The sequence below is a fragment of the Manis javanica genome, chromosome 1, assembly GCF_040802235.1.
Source record: "Manis javanica isolate MJ-LG chromosome 1, MJ_LKY, whole genome shotgun sequence".
NCBI lineage: Eukaryota > Metazoa > Chordata > Mammalia > Pholidota > Manidae > Manis > Manis javanica.
In genome coordinates, this window is record NC_133156.1 from 74,350,450 (window position 1) to 74,378,118 (window position 27,669).

The window sequence follows — 27,669 nt, forward strand, 5'->3', positions numbered from 1 at the left end:
CTTAATTTCTGAATTCCTACAACTAGGATACCTGAGCTTGTCAAACAAAACAATGAGACTGAGACTTACTTACTAAGCAATATAAACTGATTAGGAAAGAAAATGACTGAGACCAAGAATACAAGTACTGTTCAAAGGACTATGGTCAAAATTGCTGGCTATTAGGGCTTAAGCAGGAGTAAAGGTAGGCAGGAGAGGGAGAGGGAAAGAGCTTAGAAGCTGGTTTAACCTGACTTTAAATCATTACCATTTAGCAAGGGAATTTGTTTAGAAGGAACTATAGAAACACACCTAAAAAACATAAAGAGAGCCTATTAAATCCATGGATTGTAAACCATAAACTATTTCTGGAGCATGGGATTACAGGAGACACTGTTTTTCTATGTTATAGATTATGGTAATATTTGAGTATTGTAAATGAACTACTTTTGTAACAGAAAAAGGAAATAGAGATTAAAAACAAAGCAAAAAAACAAAAGCAAAAAAAAAATTTGTTGAATGCATTAGCTAAATCAATGAATAACAAATCCCAGAATCAACGAAGTTTATATTTGTCCATTTTTGTATGTAATCACAATTGATATATGAAACAGTATATATACTGTGGTTGGGGAGGAAGAAATTTCCTCTACCCTTAGACCTTCCTCTAGCTGGTCTAAGAATCAAATTGACATAAGACAGATTAACAGAAGGAAAAAAAAATGAAGTTTAATTACTTATGGACTGGGAAGCTATAGACATGGGTTCCAAAGACAGTCAGGAAAAATTAGATGTATATGTCATCCTGAACCAAGGAGAAGGGCATAGGGGTCTGAAACCTCAAGGGAAAGGGAAATAGTTCACAGGACTATGAAAAGAATAAGTGATAACCAAATATTGCTGGGCTACACAGAAAAAATAAGGGGACACAAAGAGGAATTTTAACAGTCTTAGCCACATTACTCTACCACAACTAGTTTGCACTATAACATGCTCTTTATGGTGATAGCTCCTCCTGCAGTAGTTCCTCTGTCTGAATTCTTTTTATGCAGTTGGGCGGTAGGAGGTCAAAGTTTCTTTCTGAGTGAGTCTCTTTGGACCTTGATTGTTTTCAGCTCAAAATAATTTGTATGTCACAATGGCACATCTTGGGGCAGCCTGCCCTTGGTCCCTACACTATACTATACAATAAATTATCAACTAAGACATTTCACCTAATACTGCAAGAAAGTGGGCTGGGAAGGAAAAGTCAGTAACATTAAAACCAGGTAATATTATGCTCCTATCTAAGGTTAAAGTTTTGAAAATGGATTAATTTGAAAGTAATTATATAAAAAAACCTTCTGATTCTGTCTGAATTTAATTTATGCATAGTAACTTTCCCTCCACCCTATACCCATGACCACAAACAATCAAGATTTGGCCATGCTTACACCCAGGTGTGTATCATGTTTGTACACATGTAATAAGTATCCTCATTATAATCTATCTAGAATATAATGCATTTGACAGATCAATGAACAGATCTACAGGACATAAGTCTAAGAAACTCTAATGTTCTAATTTTTAGTTTTGCTATCTTGAGAATTATGAATTGCCCAGGTATCTCATAAGTTTCTACCCAAAATGATAGGACTTTCCTTAGGTAGTACATTTATCATCCTGTTTGTGGTCTTAAAAAATAGAAAACAAAATGAAAAGCTGAACTCTTCAGCAGGGAGGCCTCTTGTTGATCTCTCTGATCATCTCAAGGTATCCTTTTCCTTGTGTTTAAATCATCATATTTTAAGATTCTCAGGAGAATTGTTAACATCCTTGCTTTAAAAGATCCAGAATTTCCTGAATCAAATATGTTTTGAAAATGTGTTTGGGTGATAGGCTGTCAAATCTGTTCCCTTAACCCATTTGGCCCTCCAAAATAAGATTTGAGAAAGAAAAAACAGGGAGGAAGAAAAAAGAAAATTTCTCCCAAAGCAATGTCCTTACACTTTTCTTTGTCAGTTCAGAAACCATCTTAAATGCTATTTTCACCATATAAGAGTTCATCATGTTTTTGCCAGCAGTTGGCCTGTAAGAGACTACATGCTCATTCCTGCAATATCTTTCCTGTAATCAAATGTCACCCTTGTGCACTGCAAATCATTTCACGATGGATTATTAATGCCAATACCGTGTGCTGAGACATGGAGAAAACATTATGCCAGCAGTAGCCCTCTCACTGAGCCATGGACGTCACCTCCAATGGTGCCAAGTAATTGAAAATACTTCAAGTGGTGTATGGGACTGGACTGCAGGATTAATCCCCCTGATTTCAGGAAAGCTGTAAGAGATTATACTCATTCATTCTTTAGAAACATGGTATTCAGACCAAGCTTCAGTCTTCTGATTAATCAAAGGAAAGCAGTCAAAGGGCTCTGATGGACACAAACCACTGGTTTTATGCAAAGAAACCTCCCACTGAAGTAAATGGGAGGCTTGTGTCCAAGAAGACTAATTAAAGAATTTTCAGTTAGTCTTGACACCACAAGTCACAAGAACCAGAGAGCCAGAGGGAAAGAAAGCAGCTATAATCCTGCCTTTAAACCATTCTTTCATAAACTTCTATGTATGAAAAAAGAGAAGTGAAAATATGATTCATTTTTGAATTTCTAAATAAAATGATCTATTGATACTAAGTTATTTTCCTTTTAGAAAGTTATATTGAAACATTCTTATAGTGTCTTTTTATAAAAGAAAACTTCTATTAATATTACAGGCATTAAGTAGGAATTCATGCATTTTGGATGTATTTTCTTTATGCCATTTTTGTCTAGGCAGTTAATCCTTCCCTAGCCACATATCATGACCATGAAAACTGGCAGTAATTTCCATTTTTTACAATAAGAGCAAGACAAGGGCCATCAGATCAACGTCTGGCTCCCCTTTTGATGAACTCAGAAGGAAAGCCACTCATTGTTTCAGCAGCTGTTTTTGTTTCTAAATACAAAAGGGGAACTTAATTGAGTATTTTCTCTTATTTTATATTTTGTTAAAAGGTTTGTGATTCAAGTTTTGTTCACGAGCCAGTGACATAGTCTTCCACATAGTCTGCTAGAGTGATTTGGATTAATGAATTTCATTCTTATTTGGAATAAAAAGCAAAAAATTCCTTTGAGTCGAGTATTAGACCATGTGATTATTTATGTGCATGAGCTATGATTGAATAAAAAAAGGTATCCCTTGGTTGACATATAGCTCAATGTATTTGAAGTGCATCTTTTTCACTTAAATATTTTATTGTTTATAAATGGCTTCATAGTAAATAAATACAGGTTAAACACTGGGATAGGATACTTAGGTGGTTTGTATAATGCTGGGCACCATGTGAAATTGAGACATTTAATATTTCCGTAGGCAAGCTGTGGAGGTTTTTTTTTTCCTTCACCAGTGTTTCACATTGCATAACAGGGCTGCACCACTGGGAGCTATGAGACGCAGCACTCAAGCAGATGAGTTCCATGCAAAGCTCTGTCTCTAAAAGGCCTTTCATTTTTGTCCCTTAGTTTTCAGACCAAAGCCTTTGCCTCTGAAGTTACCTAGAAAAATTACCTTTTCAAGGTGCATCCTGCCTAAAAGAAGGGTGTTTAATTTTGTTTTGTTTTAGTTACTTAAGGCAGTAAGCAATCACACTTCACCTGTATTATCAGATGTAAAATACATGTTTTATACTTTCATGCATTGAAAGATTCTTCTTAAAATCCAGGGAATTAGAAGTATATTAAATCATAGTAAACTAAGTTTACAAAATTAGGTTTTTCCCAGGAGAGAAGAACTAAGAGAAAATTTGATTTTCCATAGACTTGACTAAATGGAATTGTAATGCTTCTTTTTACTGATTATTAAATAAGACCTAACCTTAACATTCCATGTTCCAAATAGAGATTTAGTTCCTGCCATAAAATTGAGACTATTGCCCTGCACTAATGTTGTTTTAATGCCAAGTATTTCTATTTGAAATTAGCCATGACCTCTTCTCTGACTCTAGAGTTGTCTACCTTGACTCAGATGCAGGACATGCTATGCAATGTAATGTAACTTCTAAAGGAGCCATTTCCTGGTAGAAATCTCCACAGGAATGCATCCTGTTTTGCAACTAATGAGACCAAGAGATAGGAAAGTTAGTTATAACCCCTTCCAATCAAAGTCATGGGTCCGATAATGATGAGTCCCTGAACCTGGGAGCACATATTGTTTTAATGAGACTTTGTGTTTATTCCCCAGACCTTTTCCCTGACTTTAATCTGTGTCTTTTCTTATCATGCAATGTGAATAGAGATGCTTGGCCTCCAAATAGAAAAGCAGAGTGTTGTGAAGGAAACACTTGGGAAAAGTTTCCACTGTAAATAAAGACCTGGGACTATCTTCACAGGAGCCTCCTAGCCTCTGGCTGATAAGCTTTAGGAAGATCCTCTCTCACAAGTTGCTGGGTGAGGAAGAAAGTCTGATTCCATCTTTCCCCAGCCCCCCTCTATCCCTCTCCGTGCAATCAGAGCCAACCCCTTTCACATCAAAGCAACTATTAAAATAAACCAAAACTTTGAGCTCTGCTCAATTCATCTTGTCTTCACCTTAATTTAAAAAAAGAAAAAGAAGAAAAGAAAGATGGGTGAAGAAAAAACCTCATGGAGCAAAACACAACATGTTTTTGTAATAGTTACCAGGGATCTTGGCCTAGGTATGTGTGTAGAATAGCGTTTGGTGCAGAGGTAAATGAGGAGAAGGCCAGGTGGTTTATATTATAAAAGTAACATTCTGACCCACCATGTGCATGAAACATTTCTTTCAGTTGACAGGAACTGGTGAGTTTTCTCTGAAAATTGGACTCCCAGACCAGTCCCCTCCCCCATACCTAGCAAAGACCCTTAATTCCCAGCACACACACAGCTCCAAATTGTTCCCAACGTATTTGCAGCCAGCCTGACCTATGGCAAAAGAGACACGATATTAACTTGGGTGACTGAGTTTCAACAGTTGCCCTTTTTCACATCACCATCTGGAAGGGAAAAAAATGCTAATATATCCACAATTAGATAAATCAGAACACATGCAAATGTTTATGCTTAGACCAGGGCGGTCAAGGGCTTAAAGAACTGAAAGGACGACAATTAGAAACAGGGCCTGGTTTGTGGCATTCTTTGTGCTGATGGCTTGCTGTCAGGATGAAACTGAGGTGTTGGTGACACTGACCAGAGCTGGCAGGCAGTACACACAAACTCTGTAAGTCACTTGCTGAGGCTTGGACCCTGAGTCACAAAAGCAAAACGTTCCCAACCACCTGAATGACAGACTTGACAGCCTGAAGGATTTGGGCAAGAATTCTCACCTCTCACTGAGTTGGTTTATTTGGTTTTGCCACCTGCAAAGTCCCAGCCCAGGAAATCCCCTGGGGCATGAAGTGGTATTAAATAAATGCCACCTAAATAGCACTGACCTGCCTTCAACCTCAGGGGGTGACAGCATCTTCAGCTAGGAGTTTGCATGTAGATACAGTCTGTCACATTTGCTATTACCTTACTGTTCTTATTTAAAAACCTCACTCCCTATAGACCATTTTCAACTCCTTGGTTAACTTCGTAGGGACGAAGTGCACCTAACTTGATTTTCTCTATTTTGGATCTGCAGACCTTTTTTTTTCTTGATGTCTTTAAAACACAAATGTGAAAAATTCTATGAAGTCTGTTTAAGAGGGAGAGAAGTTACTTATGTCAATGTCTTTCCTAAAGAAAGCACTGTAGTATGTACAGTACAATCTTGAGAGTCCAGAAACAGCTACTCAATACATGTATCCTGGCCCATATTTTCTAATACAAAGCATGGAAAAAATTATCAAATGAAGGCTACCAAGAAAGTAACTGTTCAGAGTATAAATTGTGTCAGCCTGGCTAGAAGGTATTTCTCAGAGCAGTAACACACCTATCAATAATTTTAAAGTATTTAATAAATAATTAACAAAACAATCCTAGTTTATTAGGCATTTCTATTTTTATAACAGGTATAGGACTACCAAAATTTTATTTCAATTAATATAAGAACTTGTGTACCACCTGAAAAATTGACTATCCACTCTTTTATTTCAGGACAGCCTACTGGCCCATAAATTAATCTTAATTGGTTAATTTGCCATTGCATAGAGTGACACTTTGGAAAATTATCATGGAAAAATAAAAATCACTGAGCAGAAAAGGAAACTTGAGACTTATTTAAGTCAGCAGTGCCTATCTACTTCCTGAGGGCCTAACTTTAGAACTGTCATAAAGGATTTTTTTTTTTTTTGAACAATGCTTTCCTTGACTCGAGTAGAACCAGCTTCTCCAGTGAGAAATCAGCATTTCTGATATTAGGTGAGAGGGATTTACCATTGTGATATGTGATTTATAATAAGAAATATATATTTGACCTACATCCTGGTTCCTGGCATAGAGCTCCTAAAACCCTTGGAATTTCCTAAACGATAAGAGTGATAAAGGTTTCTTTATCATAACAAACCTCTTTTATGCTAATGAGGTGACTTTTGGAAAGCCCCTAATGTGGGCGCTTTTGCCAGGGAACCGTCCTTGCATTTAGAGGGTTGGTAGTTTCAGCTCCCCCCGCTGACCTCCTAAGAGCGGAGAAGGGCTGCTGATTGACTTAATCACCAATGACCAAAGATTTAATCAATCATACCTATATTATGAAGCCACCATGAAAACCCTAAATAAGATGATTTGGAGCGCTTCTAGGTTGGTGTACATGTGCGTTTCCAGAGATTGGTGCACTTGAAGAGGGCCTGGGAGCTCTGACTCCTTTCGCATGTATGTGCCTGTCTTGCCAATGGGTTTCAGCCCCAGGCAAGTTCACTATGGATTCAGTGAGACCGAGGAATGACAATGAAACGTTCTTGGGGTGAATGGAACGTTCTTGGGGTGAAAGGGTTTATTACCTGGCTTGTTCTCCCAGCAAGAGGTTGAGCACTGGAATTACATCTGCAACCAACGGTCTGCAGGTCCGTAATCCTCCTTCTTCTCTGCCTCCGCCTAGAGCACTGGGCAGAGCTCTTTATATAGCAACTCAGTCAATAATAGCTTATTGCCTACGGGTGTGGAAGCAGTAGCCTAGCTGGAGGTCAGTTACATCATCAAGTAGTTTAGGTTCAGGTTAGGATCCTGGCATAGGAAACTTCACTTTATCCACAGAGTCCTACGCATCTCTTCCTCTGGCTGTTCCTGAGTTGTGTTCTTTCATAATAAACCAGTAGCAAATAAACTGTTTTCCTGAGTTCTGTGAGCTGTTCTAGAAAATGATGGAACCAGAGAAAGGGTTGGTGGGAACCTCTCATTTGGCTGGTTGGTCAGAAACACAGGTAACAACCTGGGCTTGCCGTTGGTGTCTGAAGTGGGGGAAATGTTGTAGGACAGAGCTATTAATCTGTGGGAACTGATGCTATCTCCAGGTAGATAGTTCCAGAATTGAGTTAAATTGTAGGACACTCAGTTGGTGTCAGAGAAGTAGCTGGTGTTGGGGACCAGAGTACAGGAGTGTAGAGTGTTAACAGTGTAGTAGAGAGTTATTCTTTTCATTCTAGCCAATGAAGCTTCAGCATAGGCTCCTTCAAAGTCACTGTGCCAATTTTTTACATTTGTAATTCCATATTATGCTTCTTAAACAAGGTCCTGCAAATTGTGCAAGCTTCAGCCCCACAAAACTTGGTTCTACCCCTGCCAGATGAGACACAGAAGGGAAAGAAACTAGAGCAACATTCCTCTGAAAATAGTCCTGGGTCCATCTGCCTCAGAGTCACCTACAACTTTGTAAAGTATAGACCGGCCCTATTACCCCCACTGCAATCCATCTGAAGAGACTGACTCAGTAGGTCAGATTGGGGCCTGAAAATATACATGTCTAACAAATCTTATGAACAGTAAAGTTTTTGAACTATTGGTGCAGACTTCTGGCCAAGGCATAGTAATGATCTTCACAGTGTACCCTGGGGGCTCCTAGTAGCACGTTGGTGACTGAACATCCAAAATAAAAAACAAAGCCAGAATGAGCTGGTCTTGGGACAATTTCTTATCCAATGGAGCTGAGAAAGTTTAATTTAAATGACTTATGCTCTTGAAGAGTTACCAAATACTTCTTAAAATTATTGAGCAGTGTTATATGATAAAATTCCAAATTCCCCTGGCCCTATACATAATCAAGGGGTCACATACAGCCAGCTTGAGAAACTTCCCACAGGGGATGGCATTTGATTTTCCAGTCTAGTCATAGCTGGCCTTTCTCTCTACGTTTTCCTTCTCCCTATAGTCCAGGTAAAGGAAAGCATAAACAAGACAAAAGGACAATAGGCAGAAAGATGATAGATATGAAGATAACTGTTACCACATTCCCCTTATCATTGAATACAGTTTCCTGCCCCAGTGTATATGCTTCCTCTTTGGCCTTTTGTCCCATATGAAGTTGAGTTTGCCATGCATGGATGGAATGAGAGAGTCTGGAGTCCTATATCAAAACGAGCCTTGGAATATAAAAATTGGAGCTTTGGCTAAAGTACTATACTGATTTGGGGAATGCTATGAGATTTTAGCCAAATAATATATCTTCTCTCTTCCAAGGTGAATGACCATTTATGCGACAAGCAGAATAGTGTAATGGCTAAACATCTGGGTTCTCAAGTTAGGTAGACATGAGTTGAATCTTGTTTCAGTCACTTTTTAAGTTTATGACCTTGGGATATATAAACTGTTTCCTCATCTGCAAAAGAAGGATGGCAACAAAACCAATCTCATAGGATTGTGGCAATAAGTAAATGTGACAGTAAACATAATGTGGTTAACTCAGTGCCTGGCACACAGTGTAACCAATGAGCTCTCCCGTGGGCTGAGAGGGTTCCTAATTATCTGATGTACAAAGCCTTGTATTACTTATCTATGGCTGGGTATTGCCTCAGCTTACATTTATTGTCTCACACTGTTACTGGGGATCAGGAATCTGGAATAAGCTTGGCTGGGTAGTTCTGGCTCAGGTTCTCGCAGAAATTGTAGGCAAGCTGTCAGGTGGAGCTGTAGTCATCTGAACGCCTGATGGAGTCTGGAGTACCAGCTTCCAGTATTACTTAGCTGGCTGTTGGTGGAAATCATCAGTTCCTCACCACATGTGCCTTTCTGTAGAATGGCTCACAACATGGCAGCTGACTTTTCCCAAGCAAGTAATCCAAGAGAGAAAGCAAGTGTGACCAAGACAGAAGTCCCTGTGTCTTTTATAACCTAAGATCAGAAGTGACATACCATAACTTCTGCACACATTCTATTGGTGACACAGACCAGCCCTTGTACAGTGTGGGAGGGGTTCTCAATGTGCACAAGTGTGCAAATGCCAGGAGGCAGTGGTCCCTGGCGGACCTGGGAGGCTGGCTACCATGGCCTTTACGTAGCTTTTCTGAGCAATGCCACAGATGCTCTCTCTCTCTCTCTTTTTTTTTTTTTTTACTTTAATTTTAGATTAGAGCCAGGAGGCTTTGAAATGATTATAATGGTTGATAATTTACCAGCAAATGAAAGGCATCTGAACATCAAGATAAATGCCTCAGTGGGGTCTGCTAGCCACTTGAAAAGCATGTGGCTCCACATGCCTAAAAAATCCACAGCTGACTTTAGTAAAATCTTGCTATTAAATATTCTAGCTCTGCACTTCAACAAAGTGCAAAGGACAGAAGTTGTCTCTCTGTATTAACAAGTAAGAATGGTTAGTGGATAAGGCATGGTTTACAAGTCTGTATTTATGATTGAGGTCTGGCTGAAAAACAGCGAGAATAAACCATACAACCGAGGAAGTCTAATTCTAGCAGGAAGTTGCTTTGAAATAACATCATACTTCACTTACTTCCCAGCTGATGTCTTTGATGACTGGTTTGGACACATCAATAAAACATCCTGTCACCATATTTTATTTTCTTCAGCGTTTCCCACTGTTTGATTGTAACTCAGTGCCTGTTCTTACAGCAGAATTCATACTCTGATTTAGATTTGCCAAGTAGATTGCTTTTGGTTAAATTTGTTGCCCCAGCACCAGTCCTTATGGTTTGAGAGATCCCATTCAAAAGTCCCTAAAGAAAAAATATGCAGCCTTTACTGGCTGGATTTGTAGCTCCAAAATTTAGAAGAAAGCTGGCTAACATTATTAAAATTTTGAAGTATTTGTCTTTCAGAAATACAAAGAATAGCAAAAAAAGTATTTTGATGGCTCAGAATTTATTTTATGTACTTATTGATTAGTACACTTTCTCCCCCATTTTAACCAAAGATTCTGTACATTGAAACAATAAAATAAGTAAAGACATGTGTCTGCTTTAAAATCTTGATATTGGTTAAGTCTCCATAGTCCTTTTTCATGCTTTCTGGGGAAAGGTTCTTTCTCAGCTCAGCCGCACTTTGATCTCAGAAGCGGTGTCATTTGGTTGTAAATGTATGTGGTGCCTTTGATCTAGTACTTAGCTGGTTTTTTTAAAATAGATAGCTTCTTTTATCTAAGTAATGTTTACTATAGGTCTCTCTCTATGAAAGATGGCTTAAACTGCTATTATTTAGCTAGAAAGTTATATAAAGTTTCTTAAGAGTGTCGAGATCTAAATCGAATTCTCTAAATTCTAAAATCTCAATGGCTGTATTATAGATTTCATAAGGTAAATTCCTATTAAAATGAGCTGCTCCTATAGATGTCAGGTATATTTGCAAAACCTTTGTTTGCTTTTTAATGGGGAACTGATTTTCCAAAGAACAATAAACATATCCTATGCTCAGACAAAAATGGTAATCTCAGAGTCTCTGAACTTAATGACCAGTTATCTCTCTGAAATTCCTGTATTAATATATCTTTATATTACTGGGTTATGGATATTACATGGCTTATATTGAAATGCAACTCCTTAAAAATAATCAATATATCTTTAATTTTCTTCTTTAGGAGGATTTCTTGAGTATTTTGTTAGTGTATTAGTGACTTGTGTTTGCCTTTCTTAGGCACATTCAGTTATTCGTTCAACAAACCATATTGCAGGTGCAAGGACCCAGAGACGACTAAGTCACAGACTCTGCCATCACAGACTGGGGGCCAGGGGGCAGAGCACTAGCAGATAATTACATGGCAGTGTGGTGAGTGCCTCTCAAGGACAGTGCTCCTCCCAGCCTGGCCCTGGGAGTGGTTAGGGAAAGCTTCCTGGAAGAGGTGGCATTTGAGCTGCCGTGAAAGTCTGTGACTCAGTGTCCCATAAATTCCCAGCCAAGTTCACAATGTAAAGCCAATCTATTGCCCAGACCCGCTCACATACACACGTGTTTAATACAGATGGCCTAAACCTTGAGAGAGGTGTAAACCTTGAATGGCTTTGCTGCCTGAAGCTACCCCAAAGCCTTCTTGTTTGTCATTCAACACTAAGGAGAAAAACCCAAAACCACTTTTCACATACATTTTAGAACATTAGCTCCATTCTTCATTAAAAGGAGATACTGGAAATCTCTTTGTGTTGTAAGTTAAAATAGCAGCATGTAACTGTTCTGTTTTGTTAGGTTCCTGACACAAGTTTTCTCCATCCTTTTTGGTGTCACATTCCTACCATTTCAAAATTCTTGTTATTACTTTATCTGTGTACTAACCATGTGCAAGCACCTTTAAGCACTGACCCTGGCAGTAGGCACTCTGGAGGATATTTAAGAAGTGTATAAAGGGACACTTTTCAGGCCTGGAGGTTGGGGAAGGGGCATGAAGAAGTAATCTGTAGTCAAGTAAAGAATCATTACAATAATAGTCACAAATGTTCCAGGAGAAAGGTCTCAGAGAGAAAATCAGAGGACATTAGAACCTGACCTCAGGGGACTCATACTGGATTTATAGAGAGAAAGGGAAGAGGCTGGCCTCTGGAGAACACAAGAGCATGAGTTTGGAGTGTTTCTGGATCAGTGCAGAGATAGTTAGCCTAGGGCAGATGAAGTAGAGGTAGTGATGTGCTGAAGGCAAACTGGAAGGGTTTGGCTTTTTCCCAGTGGGACTCCTGAGCCCTCAAGGCTATGAAACTGCAGAGTGAAGTGGGGTCTTGGGTGCTTTCCCTGTTCTTTAACATCAGTCACCAAGAAATACTGACTGAGAAACACACATTTTAGGTAGTAGGAGCCTTAGAGATCAGAGCTAGTCTCCCCCTTTGCCCATTGAGGAAATAAGCCCCAAAGTTCAGGCATTTCAGCTCTCATAGTCGCTGAGTGGAAGAGCAAGTGAGGCCTGCCACCCTGTTAACCAGGACCCGGGCCTGAGCCTCTCTTCCTAGGGCTTGTTTCCGACTAGGAGGCCTGGTGTAGGGTTGAGGACCATGGACAGTTCACAGAACCTGGTAGGAGAGAGGCCATTACACCCTGGGGTCCTCCAACAGGCTTGGGCTCCAAGGATAGTGCCGTTCTCACATGGCTTCATCTGCCTTTCTGGATCCCCCAGGGTGCACACTATGTCAGACGTTGAATAAGAGGAGTTGGGCAGTTGATAAGAGACAGGACAGAACAGAATCAGAATAAATTAAGCAGACCCATGAGAGCTATGGGAGAGCCAGGCTAAGAGGAAGGAGAGCAATATTACTTTGGGAGAAATTATTAATTTTTTAATCATAGGCTGCCTATGGCCCCTAACTTCAGGAAGGGCAAATGGAGCATGCTGCACACAAACTGTGTGGATGGAGAGCAAGGTGGAATGGATAGGCCTCCAGAAAATCAGGGAACTATTATTAGAAGAAAGGTGGGGGATAAATGCTGTTGAAGCAAAAACAATAGATTTTGGCAACAGCCCCTTGGTCCTAACCTGAAGGTGAAAAGTATATATAAGACTGGGATGTTCTCATAGAGTGTTGCTGTGTGCCACCTATTCTCAGTGCTTTCTCCATATTAGCTTGAGTTGGAATCTGAACCCAAGAAAACTGACTACAGAACCTCTGTTCTTCATCACTGTTGTAAATCCCTTTTCCTTCTGTCCTTACATTTCTTTTCCTCTGAAATAAGGATTTGAGGAAGGCCCTGATAATGAATGTGATTGCCAATCACACAGTAGTAGTCATTATTGCTTTTATTATTAAAAGAATATGTAAAGTCTCTGGTATATAGCAGACATTCAATGACTGTGAAATAAGACAAAAAGCATTTGAAACAGACCAACACATTTGCACAGACTCTAGAGCTAAAAGGAAATCTCCATCGTCTTCAGGGGATTATAGCAATGGGTGTGAAAGAATAGGTGCAGACAGTAAATATATGAATAGAAATGTCCAGAGACCCATTGAGGCAGAGAGAAAATGGTGAGCTGCTGAATCCTTTAATGATTCTTTTTCTCCTTCCCTTCTCAAGTGCTGCTTAAGTAGAGCTGAGGCCAGGAGGGATGCAGCTAAAGTGGCTCTAATCAACTCCCTCTTCAATGAGCTGCCCTCTCGCAGGATCACCAAGGAATTCATCATGGAAAGTGTGCAGGAAGCAGTTGCTTCTACTAGCGTGAGTACCCACCAGGGAAGGGGGGGAGCTGGCTGCACTGAGAACACTTGAGGCCTTTGAATCACTGGAGATGCTAAAGTGAGCAAATTTAAAGTATTGTGCAGGTTTCATTTTAACCCATTAAATCATTAATTTTCAGCAAAAAGAAAACGTGGAATGGAAATCATGAAATTGGATCTGGTTCCCTATTCTATCCATCTCAGTAATATTTTTAGCCTCCCTGGATCGCATTTATCAAGCCTTATGTCAAGGTACATAATTTGATCTACCTTGTTTATTTGAATCTTTGCTGTTTGAGAAGCATTGATTCTTTTAGGGCCTGAGAACACATGCAGTTGAATTCTGCTTTATCATAGAACTCATTTTCTCCCCAAAACTTAACTAATAATAAAAATTATTTGAAGTACCTATTAGAAATGCTGATTCTCCAGCCAACATGGGGTCCTACAATCTGTATTTTTAAGGAAACGCTGACTGCTTAGATATGAGAAAAGCAGTATGCCCATTACTGTTAACTATTAGAATCACCATGCTTAATATCAGTTACTTCTTTGGTAGAGCTTTGAAAAATTTTGTAATGGACATAATTAAATGCAGAGTGCTTTAAGAGCAAGAAATTCTGTCTTAGAATTTTAGATGGGACATTTTCTCAGTAATCTAGAAGTAGAAGATTTGCCTGTGAATCATTTGGAGCTCCTGATCTTGTTACCTGAAAGTTATAAACCATGGAGGAAGCCTTGGGGCTCCCTGCGTGACCTCCAAGGGCAGGAACTTGGCGTTACTAAAAGGATTAGCCCCCTCCTGACTTCACCTTTAAGCATGGCTAAACCCCATCTGAGGTTTTCATTCTCTGATTCCCTTAACCTGACTGTAAAGTTTCCGTCATTCTGGAGAAGCTGCTGATCATGAAGGAGACAGTACCGCTCCAGCAGTGACCCCCATGCTCCTTTTCCTTCATAAATGTTCCCAACACACAGAGATAAGGGAAGGGGCAGGGGACAGAGAGGGGCTGACCTGTCAGGGAGATGTCTGGGATCTGTATCTGTTCTGTTTCTGTTCTGAGGATGAAAGGAAACCTTCATTTTCCTGCCCTATAAATTTCAAGTGCCTTTGAGGAAGAGAAGTTAGGAAAATGATGCCTGATTTATATGTGTGGAATTTTCTCAGAAGCAGGGAGGGGCCCACAGTGTAAATGTAATTTATCATTTTTTCATGGAAATTTCTAAGGAAAGCGAATATGTAAGGTTTGCAGGCTTCTGGATGGATTTCCTCTGGGATATTTAAAAAGCCAACATAAATATTTCAGCAGCAGTGTGTTAATGTTATTGCATTCAAAAGCTATAAATTTGCTGCTATCTGATGCTGGCAGTTGTTTGTTCAATCTCACAAAGCCACTGCCCACCTTCCCAGGAACCCAAGGCTGTGGGGTACTGAAGGGCAGGCCCCAGCACTACCCCAGAGCTTATGTTAGCTTTTACTGCCACTCCCCTAAGCAAAGTGAAGGGGCATTTCATTTCTAACCATCACCCACCTGTCTTGTTTCCTAAAGATTAAGTGTTCCAGAAGTGAAAAAATATAAACCAAGACCCATGTCTCCAGGCTGAACACTAGCATATTATGAAAAGCTCCCATTAAGAATCATGGCAGTAAAATATGAATGGTCCGTACAACCAAAGAATTCTTTCCCTGTCAGTTACGTAATCTTGCCTGGTTATCATCAGAATCGGAACAAGGTCAACATTTCAAGATTTCACTAGCTGATGAAAGCAGCCTCACAGGGCAGCTACTGAAACATAAATGCCACCACACCAAAACCCTGAGCAGGGACACAGGAAATCATGCTTTGAGATGATGATTCTTTTAGTGAGCAGATAGTTAACATTCCAATTAAAAGCTAGATTCAAATTGATTACAAAATCCTCTTTACACTGACTCATGGTGAGATTAATGATTTAATCCCAAATCAATTGCAGATTTGGTTGTAGAATGCACACCTGAAGGCTTAGGACAACAACTGAAGGCTTGCTGTGCGGCCCCAGTATTAATTCATGACCACCAAAGAAGAGGAGGACAAATATGTAATATTTTCCTTTTCTGCTTCCTTCCTAAGGGCACTTTGGATGACGCAGATGACCCCAGCACCAGCATTGGAGCCTACCACTACATGTTGGAGTCAAATATGGGCAAGACCATGCTGGAATTTCAGGTACCCAACCTCCTGCCACAGAGGTTTTTGCTACACAGTCCAGAAGCCTGGGAGAATGCCACTCTTATCACTAACATCTCCTGTCCCAGGAAATGTTACTCTTTTTTGTTGCTTTGGTCATTTTAATTTAACCCTCTTAAAATCCAGCCTGGTAGCTCCATCATTAGCCATACCTCAGTAGGTTAAAATAAACAAGCATACAAAGTGCAATCTTTGCTTTCTTAAAGGGCAATAAAAGTCTTATGTCTAAGAAACAAGTGGGGAACACCAACACCATTTTATGACCCTGTAACATTCCACCAGCTTTTCAGGACAAAGTTCCCCCTTAAACCAAATCAAACAGTTTTAAGTCTTGGTTGTGACCATTTGGATCTTAATTTTCAGAAGTCATAGATAAAGATGCATGCAATGTATATTAAACAATGTCTCCCTCAGAGCTGGCATTTCTGTTTAAGATCAGTCACCTAGTATCATTAACTAAATAAAAAAAACTTAACAAGCTGTAACCCTTTTTTTGCACCACTGACAAGCAAAAATATAGCTGAGGAACTTATTACATATGATTTGCAAATTAAGTTATTATATTAACAGAAACAATAAGAATAAGAATAGCTGATGCTTATTGGATGCTTACTTTGGCAATGTGCTAAGCATTTAAGAAATATTATCATAATTTAATCCTCACAACAAATATATGAGTAATATTATTTTCATGGCATCATTGAAGGAAGTGTGTCATTTGGCTTAGCAAATGGCAGAGCCAGAGTTCAGACCCAGACCGTCTGACTTCTGAGCTCATACTCCCAACTACTGTCCTATATAAGGCTGGGCAGATGAAAATTAAGTAGTGAATGGGCGTGAAATGTGTGTGCTCTACTAAACTTGAATGCAGGTGAACATCCACATACGTGCAATGCTAGTAGGAGTCAATACGCAATGCTGTGATGAACAGCCTTTACCCCCAGCATTTCTGTTTTGTTAGGTTAGATTCCAAGAAGCAATCAGAGACAAAAGTTTTATGGACAAGAAGGTTCATCATGATATAATTTACAATGATGTTACACCTGAACCCTGAAGCCACTAACTTTCAGATACCTTCTTTGGTGCTTTTCAAGCTCTTTCCCTGACTGCTGGGGTATAGCCACTTCTCAGGTGGATACATCCCACCTGCCCATTTAAAAAAAAACAACATTTTTCCTCATCAGTCCTTTGTTTGGTAGAAATAAAAATACTGTTTCTTCACCTTGTCCTAGGATCTCAGTCATCCAGTTTTCTCCTTAAGTGGCCATTGTCTCCCTGACTTTTAATGTTGCTTGTCTTGGTTTTCACAAGACCAAATATCCTTAAAGCCTACCCTCTGGGCTAGAGAGGGTCAGGGTTCTAACCTTTGGAGCTGGTCCATTTTAACCTGGCTATGCTCCTCACCTCTACATCTGTTTCCTCATCTGTGTATAAATCGGGGAGAATAGTAGCAGTGGTGCCACCTCACAGGGCCGTTGTGAGGGTTAAATGGGACAATAGAGAGAGTCCAGAATAGTTCCTGGGATATATGGTAAGCGCTCAATGAAATTTAACAACTGTTATTGTATATATTTCTATAGAAGGACTGCTTTACTTGAAATGCCAGAGGCTCCCAGAAAGGTTCCCTTGACAGCTTTATCCAACCTAATAGTTTCAGATGAAGATGGGGGAGCACAGCACCCTATACATCGTTTCATGTTCCTTGTTATAGAATAAAAGGGTGGAACAGTAAAAGGTCCTTTTATCTCCCCATTGCAATCTAAAGTCAAACAGAAGAAAAATAAAGTGCAGGAACATAATACAAGAGAAAGAGCACAAAGTTTTAAAAATCATACAGGCCTATGTGTGAAGCCTATTCTAACCACTTGCCACCTGTGAATTTAACATTTTGAGACTCAACTTTCCCATCTATAAAATAAGAATCATAATGCCTATTGTGTAGGATTTTTGTGGGATTTACATAATTAGACATTTATTTAGCATCTAGCATAGTGATTCCCCCAAGGAAAACCCTTACTTATTTTAATTTCTCCCCTCCTCTCAACCTCTCCAAAAGAATGTTATATTTCTTCATTATAGAGTGAATGTTGCCTGCCTCAGTACATAGTAGCTTGTATATGATTTAGTAGTTACCTTCAGAAAAATCAAGAACAGGTTTTGAATGCAGTTGGGTTAGTTCACCAAAGATGGAGAGGGAAAGATTAAAAAAAATATAAGATTTTGCCCAAATGCTATGAAAAGCAGCACTCACTTGCCTTCTAGTAATACTTTCATTGCCTTGCTATGTGCTGTATGTTTTCTGTGTGGTCTGTGTAGTAAGGTATTTAAACATGTGAAATAGTAATTTGAAGCATACTGTGGAAATGCTTCATAAATTCTCATAAAAGAGGCTGGATGCAGAATGGAGGACAAAGGAAAAGGAAAATGTGAGGGCAGGAAAAAATCCTAATTCCCTCCCCGCAGTATGGATGCTGGCAGCCCAGGAGGAGGGCAATGGAGCTTATCCTTTTTGCTTCCGCCAGTTCTAGGTTGCCTGCTGGGTCCTGCCACATTCTTTGGTGGCCCCGGTTAAATGCATCAGCTTGTTTCTGCACATAATGGAAATTGTCCGCAGAGCTGGGCTGTTCACAGCAGACAAAGCAATTCAGTACCCTGGTGGGTAATAGATGTGTGTTTGTATCTAGCTATGGATGACTCTGCCATACAAAAACAAGGCTGCTGTCTCCTGACTGCCCGCAGGCCTTCCAGGGGGCCGTCAAGGAGGCAGTACTCAGAGGAAACATGATAGGCTTCTGCTTACCTTGACTTCGTGGGCGGGAAGTTGAGATGCCTGTTTTGAGGTAGCCTTGCCTTAGAGAAAACTGCCTGATGTTTGGGAAAAGAGATGGCGACAGCATTAGCCACTGGGTCTTGTCAAGGTCAGATTTGAGGCCGACTTTGACTGAAGCTGGTTCATTTATTTATTCTGAAGCCTAATGCAATCCAAGGACAAGTTGTTTATTTACATCTTTGCTAAATTCTCCAGGTCGCCTTTTAAAACCTCATCCCATAAACAAATTTCCTCTTAAATCCATTCTCTTGGGTGGGGAGATGGTGCCCACCTGTTTTTCAAGTTCTCCATTTACAGTGTTTGTTTTTCTTATTTCTGATGAATCACAGGACCAAACCAGTCTCCCAGACATAGTTCCAAAGAGAAGCAGTGTGCATTTTCTCCCCAAAAGTAACTGAAAGGCCAAACATTGTGTCTAGTGGGAGGCAATACCAGGCAGCACTGTGAGGAAGGAGCCCAGTTGTTGGTTTAAATGGAATGAATGACGAATGAATGACAAAATGAACAAGGAAGGCAGTAGAATGAAAGCTGCAACTGCAATTTTCCCTAAAGAGAAGGAGATCACAGGGCTTGATTGTCCTTTTGATTTCAAATTCACTTTGCTGATTGGGACTGCTGACATAATTTGGGGGATGGGAGGGGATGGCCAATGCAAAATGAAAATGCACGGCCTTTTGTTAAAAAATGAGCAGAATTTCAAGTCAGTAGAGCATTTAACCAAGCTCAGGGCCCTGTGTGATGGCACAGATCCCAAGTTCATGAAGACAGATTCATGAGAAGGGCCCAGACTAGGTGAGGAGAGTTAGGCATTCACCTCAGGCACAAAATGTAAAAGGACATCAAAAGTCTCAGTAAGCAACACAGTATTATAATGCCATATTTAAAAAAACTCAAAATTAATGTGTAAAAATTCATGACATACAAAATATCAAAATTTTAAACAGAGAATTCTGTATAAATACAAGATCCTGAACCTGCGTGACTCACTCCACCCAGGCTCTCCAGGTTTCTAGATCAGCCCACTAACACACACAGCACAAAGACTTCAGTGGGGAGCAAGACAGACAGCTCACCAAGCAGACTTCTTTTAAGTGACAGGGTTTGGACAGGTAGAAAACAAGACTGTGAAGACCAGGTGGCACGGGATCACGGTGAGACCAGGAAGCAAATCCTGACAAAGTTCACAGCAGCCCTTTCCTCACTAATCTGCAATAATGCAAGGATTTCTGATGGAATCAATGAGAGGCTCATGAGGATTTCCTGGGGTCAAGCCGAAGGCTCAAGAAGTGGAATAAGAAGAGTGTGGGACTATTTCAATATCCTTTACAAGTGATGGCAAGATTAATATCTCTATAGAAGAGGGCAAGAAAGAGACTGTGACATAATATAAAAAGGCAGTAAGAAGGTCATCTTTCATGGAGGATTTTAGGAACAAGAGCAGGAAGAAGCAGTTGTATTACTGAGGAGAAAAAATCTCCTTGGTGATAGAATAGAAATTTAGACAAATGTAGAATTTAGGGGTGAGGAGAATGACCCTCATCCTGCAGTGAAACACAGTTCAAGTATCTGTGGGAAGTTTTTGAGAGATGGAGGATGCAAAGGGACGTGAGAAAGGATCTGGTTCTGTTGATGGCAGAACTGTGAGCTCTAAAATCTTAGGGGGGATTGCTGGTAGAATGGTAGGAGTTTATCTGGAAGGGGAGTTTATACATGTGTAGTGTATAGTGTATAGTGTATAGTTGAGAGCCCAGAAGACCTTGGAGGAACAATATATTACTAAGCCTACAATTGTCAGAGGATGGAATTAAATGCCCTGTTAGTAATAGGCTGGGCCACAAGGATGTGAAGACAATACTAAGAGGGCTATTGGAAGTCACAGAAAAAACTCAGCACATCTTTCTGGGTTCTCAACTTGATATGAAGATTAGGGTTGGGAGGAAGATAGAGGAGTGCAGGTCATATTTATTTTATTCTTTTTAAAAACAGACATATACAATAGAATACAAAAGGATCCAAGTGGAGTCCTAATAATAAACATAAAATGAAAAAAAATCTTATTTGTAAAAATTAACTCTCCTGTAATACCACAGAGACTATTTTACATCAGGATATAAAGATATATTCATCTTTATGGCTACAAACTGTTCAGAGAGCAAGTTTGAGGATACAGGAAAGACAGCACAAATTTACCCTCCAAGGTTGCCAGGGTGACTTTGATGAGAAGCACAGCTCTGAGAGCCAGATTAGGTAAAAATTGGTCATAAAACAAAGCATACTCACTTTCCCAAATTAGCATAGTGATGTGGCAGAGTGAAAACTTGGACGGGATAGGAAGAATTGGAAGAGAGAGGGCATGCGAGGAACAGCTTCCCTGGGCACTGAAACCAGGACCCTGGGCAGACAGTGGGGTTTCTGTTTGGGGCAGCAGGAGTAATTCAGCTGGTATCCATCGTGTATTTTAATTAATGGAAACACATGGTTTTGCTTTTACTGAGGTCCCTGTGGGCTCCTGGGATGCTTACTGTGCCATACAACATAGACAAAATCCCAAACTGGACCCCAGACTGAAAAGAAGAAAAGTACTATATTATAATGGCAATTTTAGATGTAAGAATAGTGGCTATTTGCCCTTCTGATCATTTTATAGCTTCAAATTTTACCTAATTATTTTAAGACGTCTAAAATGACTTCGTGTCTTTGGATTTTCATAATGAAAACATTTTCCAGAGCAAGCAGAGGTAAAGACAATAAAAGTCAGATGGGCTGTAGGACATCTGTATAAATGTTAAGTTTTCATAACTAGTCTCATGACCAGGAAATTCCTTAATTATATTGTTATTTTCTAATAATTACATAGATATGGTTTATGGCATTAATCTGCAATAGATGTCTCTCTGACAAAGAAAGAAAGGAGGGAGAGAGGAAGGGAAGACGAACAGGAGGAAGGAAGAAAGATAAATTCAATGAAAGGCAGATAGTTCTAATCACATTAGGAAAGTGAAATCTTCAGTGTGTTTATACACTTTAGCTTGCTTTGATGTGATGCAGGGAAAAGATGATGCTGATAGAAAAGCTCAATGTTGTGCAGAGCCCTCCCTGCCCATTGGGTGGATTTTAATGTCATTTTGAACTTATTGTCCATATTTTAAGACATTTTCTCGACTGAGTTTATATAGTTAGGAGTATGTTATAGTTTCTGTAGTCTATTATATGCTTTATACTTATTTTTTGGCATAAATTAAAAAAATTATTTCTCTAATATGTAATACTAAAACTCAAAAGGGGCAAAAGAATGTCGGAGGAAGGTTCCTTTCCCACTCCTGTGTGCCAGACATGACTTTTCTCTCCCTGGAGGCAACTAATGTTACTTTTGTTTCTTGGAGGAACTGTTACAAGCATCTACAAGCAAATATTTATAGGGGTCTTCTATTATTTTTCAATCGACTAGTAGTACACAGTATACATGTTGTGTACCTTGCCTTTATTTGAACAACACATCTTAAAGATTCTTTATATTAGGACCTAGAGAGCCTTCTCATCCTCCCTGTATGAATGCAATGTATTCAGTAGCATGAATGTATGTAGGGCAGGTAAAATAATTTTCCCTCTACCCTTCTGAGTTCTTAGCTGAGACCCCTGTAATAAAAGACAGATTAATAAAAGAAACAGAGAAGTTTATGAGCATCTATATTCATGCATACATGAGAGGTACTCCAGAAGCCTGAGGACTCTGTTATTTGAAAAATCTCAAGGTGCTCTGACATTACTGTGTGCATATTTATTTCCCTGCTGCATTTGGGGATCCCACTGAGGCACTTTCTTACATATTTCTGCTCTAAGACTAAAGACAGGTGTTTGGATTTTGTAGGAGCTGATGACCATTTTCCAACTGTTGCACTGGAATGGAAGCCTGAAAGCCCTTCGTGAAACCAAGTGTTCCCGACAGGTGAGATTTCCCAATCAAGGATGGGTTGTGTTGTAGAAACTGAGCAGATGGCTTGTCATCTTCCTAGGAAATGCCCTTTATTTGGAATTTTCTCATTTAAATCTGATACCTTATTTATCAAGTAAGAGCAGAGGACACATGAAAAAATAGGTATAACAGTCCATGGGAATCATGGACTGACCAAATGTGCACACGAAGAAAAATGTTGGCTGGGCGTGGGACTGATTAGGTAGCTGTACTGAATGCCGTAATGGAGGAATCATTAGACAGGCCGAGTTCCCAAGTCAAATGCTGAACTACTCTGTGCACCTGCCCTGCCTGCTTAGAATTTGTGCCCTCTTCCACTCTGTGATGCAGAGAGAAATTCGAGAGTGTATTGTTTCTGAACCTCCTCACTGAAGAGAGGTAAAGCTGGTTGCAGCATGAGGATTTTTCTTACCCCCACCAAAAGCCCCCAAGGACAACACAAATGATTAGAAAGGTGGACAAGCTGGCATCAGTCACCTCAATCTTTTTCTTTGGAAATTTCTTCTTTATTTTTCAGAGAGAGTCTCATTATTTCTTTGTTACCTATGAGAAGACCCCTCCCCCTTCTTTTATAGAAAAGTCAAACCCCTCCTGTATATTTACCGGTTTTCACCTGCTATCGTCCAAGGTTTATTTTTATCTACCATTACACTTTGAAAAATGGTCATTTACTCTTCAGGTTTTGCTAACAGGAATTTGTACAAGGAACAAAGCCATACTAGTCAGCAAGATGAGAGTGGATGTAAGAGTGTTCCATGCACTGTAGCCCCAGGAATTTTTAGTCATTCCTTGCCTGGAAAGTCTGGCTTTCAAAATGTCAAAGATGGAAAAGAAATGAGTAGCTGACAATGGCTTTGGCTGTTTTTTTTCTTTTCCTTTGATTTTATAAAAGGCCTTTGAAATATGCCAGTTGGTTATAAACACTTTTCCATGGTTGTTTTTAATTTGTTAAGGTCATAAATAAATACCATATGTTCTTGAAAATAAAAATAAGCAATGCATCCACTCAAGATCTTCCTAAAGTGTATCCATCAAACCCATACATAATGTTACAGTGTCTTGGCAAATTTTTCCCAGGAGAATTGACAGGTACCGACTACTTGTTTGCAGAAGGAAGTGACAATGTACGTGAAGGTACCATTGTGATATCAATAAGGATAATGCCTACATTCCAGAACACATTTTTAAAGTTCTTTCTGAGGTTTCTGTAAGCCATTTGGGCTATTTCCCTTAGGCTAACAACACAGCAGTTATGAAGTTGCCTCTCCTGGTTTCTAAGTCTTTTCCTGACTCAAAGCTTCCTGCTTTCTGCAATGGATATGATCAAACCCAGTTTTGCCCTAATCCTTCCATATAGCTGTTTCCCTCTCTCTATTTTGCCAAAGGAGATAATTCTGGCAGAAGAGTTCAATGAATCAATGAGGTAATGTTTGTACCAGTTGTTACAGTAATCTTCTTCAAAGGCAGAAATATTTTCTAGTGAGGTCAGAGCTGTTTTGTGAACATCGAGTCATTCCTGGTGATAATGTTTTGACTCCAGCGGGAGTGACCTTGTTTTACCATATCAGCTTCTCAGCCCCTCATTTCCTTTACAAACTATGCCACAGGGTTTGGCTTCAGTGTGTGGACATAGAGAGGTTTGGTTGTGGGCAGAACCCCAGTGAGCGTGGCAGGTAGCAGAAGCAAAGGAGAGGAGGTGTGGGAGGGCCATGAGCACAGGGGCCCTTGTTGCTTTTCACTGACACCTTGGACTCTTGTTTCTTGGCTCCCAGGAAGTCATCTCCTACTATTCCCAGTATTCCCTAGATGAAAAGATGCGCAGCCACATGGCCCTGGATTGGATCATGAAGGAGCGGGAGTCGCCAGGGATTCTCTCTCAAGAGCTACGAATGGCTCTGAGGGAGTTGGAGGAAGCCAGGAAAGCAGGACAAGAACTACGGTTTTACAAAGAAAAGAAAGAAATCCTGAATTTAGCCCTGACTCAGATCTACAGTGAGCCTGACACTTCCTCACCCAGTGATGATCAGCTGAGCCTCACTGCCCTTTGTGGCTATCCCTAGCAAGGCCAGGTCCCCGCTGCCCCCCAGATTGGCAGAGGCTGGACTCTAACATAGGGAAGTTCACTGAAGGAGGTCATCAGGGGCTTAGCACCTATAGCTACTACCTGCAGGCTGCTAACTCTCCCCACCCATTCCATGCACAGAATCTGAGAGTAATAGGACCCTCAGAGGACCCAACATCTCTCTACTTGACAGTCTCCCCAGCATGTTCTCAATGATGCCACCTCAGGCTGAAAGGATGCAGACAGGGTTGTTTGATGGTAATTTACTGGCCTGCCTCCAACCAACAGTCCAGTTGATATGCCTTGCTAGATCATGCATTTTTTAATCAAAGAATGGGCCAGTGTCTCATCCCCCAGAATAGCAGCCAGGACTAGGGAAAGTAGCATGATAACAATTTGTAAAAACATTTGGATTAAATAAATGATATGGATTGTTTTTAAAAAAATTCATAGGGTCAGAGTTTCTTCCTAAGTTTTGTAAGCTATGAGATAGTTTATACTCTGCTAGGTGTAATTCAGAATGACAGTGGGGGGTTATCTGTACATCCCATTATCAAAGATTTTTAAGTGGTAATAGTATGAAAATATTAGATAAATTTAATGTGGCTTAAAATACCACTGTAATATTTTTTTTTTAAATCCTCACTTTTCCATAAGGGGATAAATGTCACCTAGAATAGTATCCTCACTTGTATTCCTCAAGAAGAATTAATATCCAACTTTAAGGAGTCCTGCTAACAGTCATGTTCATTTTTAATTTGCAAATAGATGCTGGAATTGATTTGTTTTTATTTTTGCCACCCCAGTCATGTATCTATAATGGAGAAAGTTACTGGCATTTTAAATGTTAAAACATGATAAAAATCATTAGCATTTAACAATGATTGCATTTTATTCATTTCTTAGCCATTAGAGAAGTAATTTTTAATTGTCTTGGTTGTTGTTCAAGAACATAAGCCACCATACAGTAGCTCAAATGTAGTGTCATTTTTAAGTTTAAATTACTGAAATCTTCTTTAAAGAAGGGACAAGACATTGCCAGCTCTCTTTGAAAATGTCTTGGGTCAATCAACTGATTAGAAAACCAAAAGCAATACAAATGGTTCCTGGTCACTCAGATTTAGGAATGACAGCAGTGTCAGTTTTAAACACTTGTAGGTAACTTGAAAACAATTATTCTGCACTTAGGCCAACAATTCAAATGAAAGAAATCAGTTTTCTCAATTTTAAAACAGGTTTCCTTTTCTTCTGTTTAGGCAAATGCAGACTAACATTCCTGAAAGTTAAAACCATTTTAATTACATTTAAGTTTACAAAAACATTATAATTTAGCCTCATATCTAAATATGTACAAAGGTAATTGTCCCTCCTTAAATCCCATGAAAACCACAGTATATTGATCATATGTTTTGGGATTAGCCCTGATAACACAAAATTTAACTTCATACCGTATTTCTCATACAGGGGGAAAATTTAGATACATATCTGCCCTAATGTTTTGAAGAGGTAATACTATATAATATTTGATAAATTTTATTTTAAAATACTGTTTTAACAAAAATTACATTCCTCTCCATAATGAGGCTAAATGTCATTTAGAAGAAAACTTTATTCCCTTATGTTCCCAAAAAGGAATTGGAACGAATATTTATAAGCTGAATAAATTTTTAAAGTTAAGAAACTTTCCATTTCAAGTAATTTTTTAATAAAGTCACTATTCTTTATCATTTCAAAACAGCAACTTCCCTTGTTGGGTGTAATTAAAGGTTCTGTACACCTTTGTTGCATTGCAGCTGTGGACAATGACCACCTCAAGCTGACACTATCTAATTAGATGCAGGAACAGGAATCCACTGAGAAAATACTATATTCACTCTCTGTCCTACAATTAGAAAACTGTACTCATTCTATAAATTGAAAGCAGAGGTTCTCCCTTGGCCACTATCAGCTTTTCCCATCTGGTCAAAACCTCCCACTCTTCCTAGACTAGTATGGAAGCTACAACAAAAGAAACAAAGTCAGAGTCTTTGCCACTGCTGGTCCCTTTGATGCTCATTTATAGGAGTTCAATTTCAGCTAAGACATAATGGCTGTCAGCACATCATATAAGCATCCATAGTCCTGGCCTTGAGAAGAGCAGGGTTGAAGAGCAAAGTATTTTTTGCTTCTCTGAATCTTTTCTCAATAACACACTGTTGAAGGGGACTAGAATGGAAGATTCTCTATTTAAATATATGCAGTCTGGGTCCTAACCTTATGTGGTTATAAACCTTTTGAGAATCTGATAAAAGCTATGGGCCTTTTCCTAGGAGAATAGAATAAAGCATATAGGATACATTCAAAATTACACAGTTTCAGAGTATGTGGACCTCCCCAAAGTTCATGGATTGCTGTGTCCAAGGACCCCTGGTTTAGAACTCAATTTTGACTACATACTTACTGCCTCAAACTTTTAGCAGGGATCCAAACTAGCTCATATAGACATATGTCTATATCTATCAACCTATAGACATAGCCTCCTATAGCTTATTGCTAAGATAAGTGTCATCATTTATAATATGAAATTGTACTGTATTTTGACAAGAGAGTTTAATTTTCACAAAATTCAAATATACCAAATTGTTATTAAAAAAAAAAAGCTCAAAGAAAACTCGTCACTAAACTTGCATGAACCTGTCAGAATATTTTGTATTTAATAAAGTCACTGTTCCTCTAATGATCAGAATTCAGTCGTCCATTTGTTCAAAAGCTATAGTCTACTGATATGTTTGCTGTTGAATTCACTTACCTATTTCTCAGAAAGGGAAAGAATCAAACTATAGATGTTCCTTAAATGCTGTACTTACATGAGCTATGATCTGGTCAGCTAGGCCTCAGAAAAAAAGAGAAAGAACATATAAAGTTTAACACTTTCCTGTTTTTTTAAGAAAAGTTAGGAAACTAGAAGTACTATAGTTGACTTATCTCTGAAATGCTTTAGAGAATTCTGAGTTATACCATGTCATGCCTTTCTTACTTGCCAAAGGACAAAAAAAAAAAACAGATTAAGAATATTTTCATTTTCAT

General features: G+C 39.3%; 1 protein-coding gene across 1 annotated transcript in view; it reads left to right on the top strand.

Moving 5' to 3' along the window:
- The window catches only part of LIX1 (limb and CNS expressed 1), a 53,600-nt gene extending 26,286 nt beyond the window's left edge, over window positions 1-27,314 (top strand). The window contains exons 3-6 of the mRNA XM_017651920.3: window positions 13,371-13,511; window positions 15,622-15,717; window positions 22,437-22,514; window positions 24,314-27,314. Of these exons, the coding sequence (XP_017507409.1) occupies window positions 13,371-13,511; window positions 15,622-15,717; window positions 22,437-22,514; window positions 24,314-24,601 (603 nt within the window). The 3' untranslated portion in view covers window positions 24,602-27,314. The remainder of the gene's footprint in view (window positions 1-13,370; window positions 13,512-15,621; window positions 15,718-22,436; window positions 22,515-24,313) is intronic.
- Window positions 27,315-27,669: the final 355 nt, after the last annotated feature.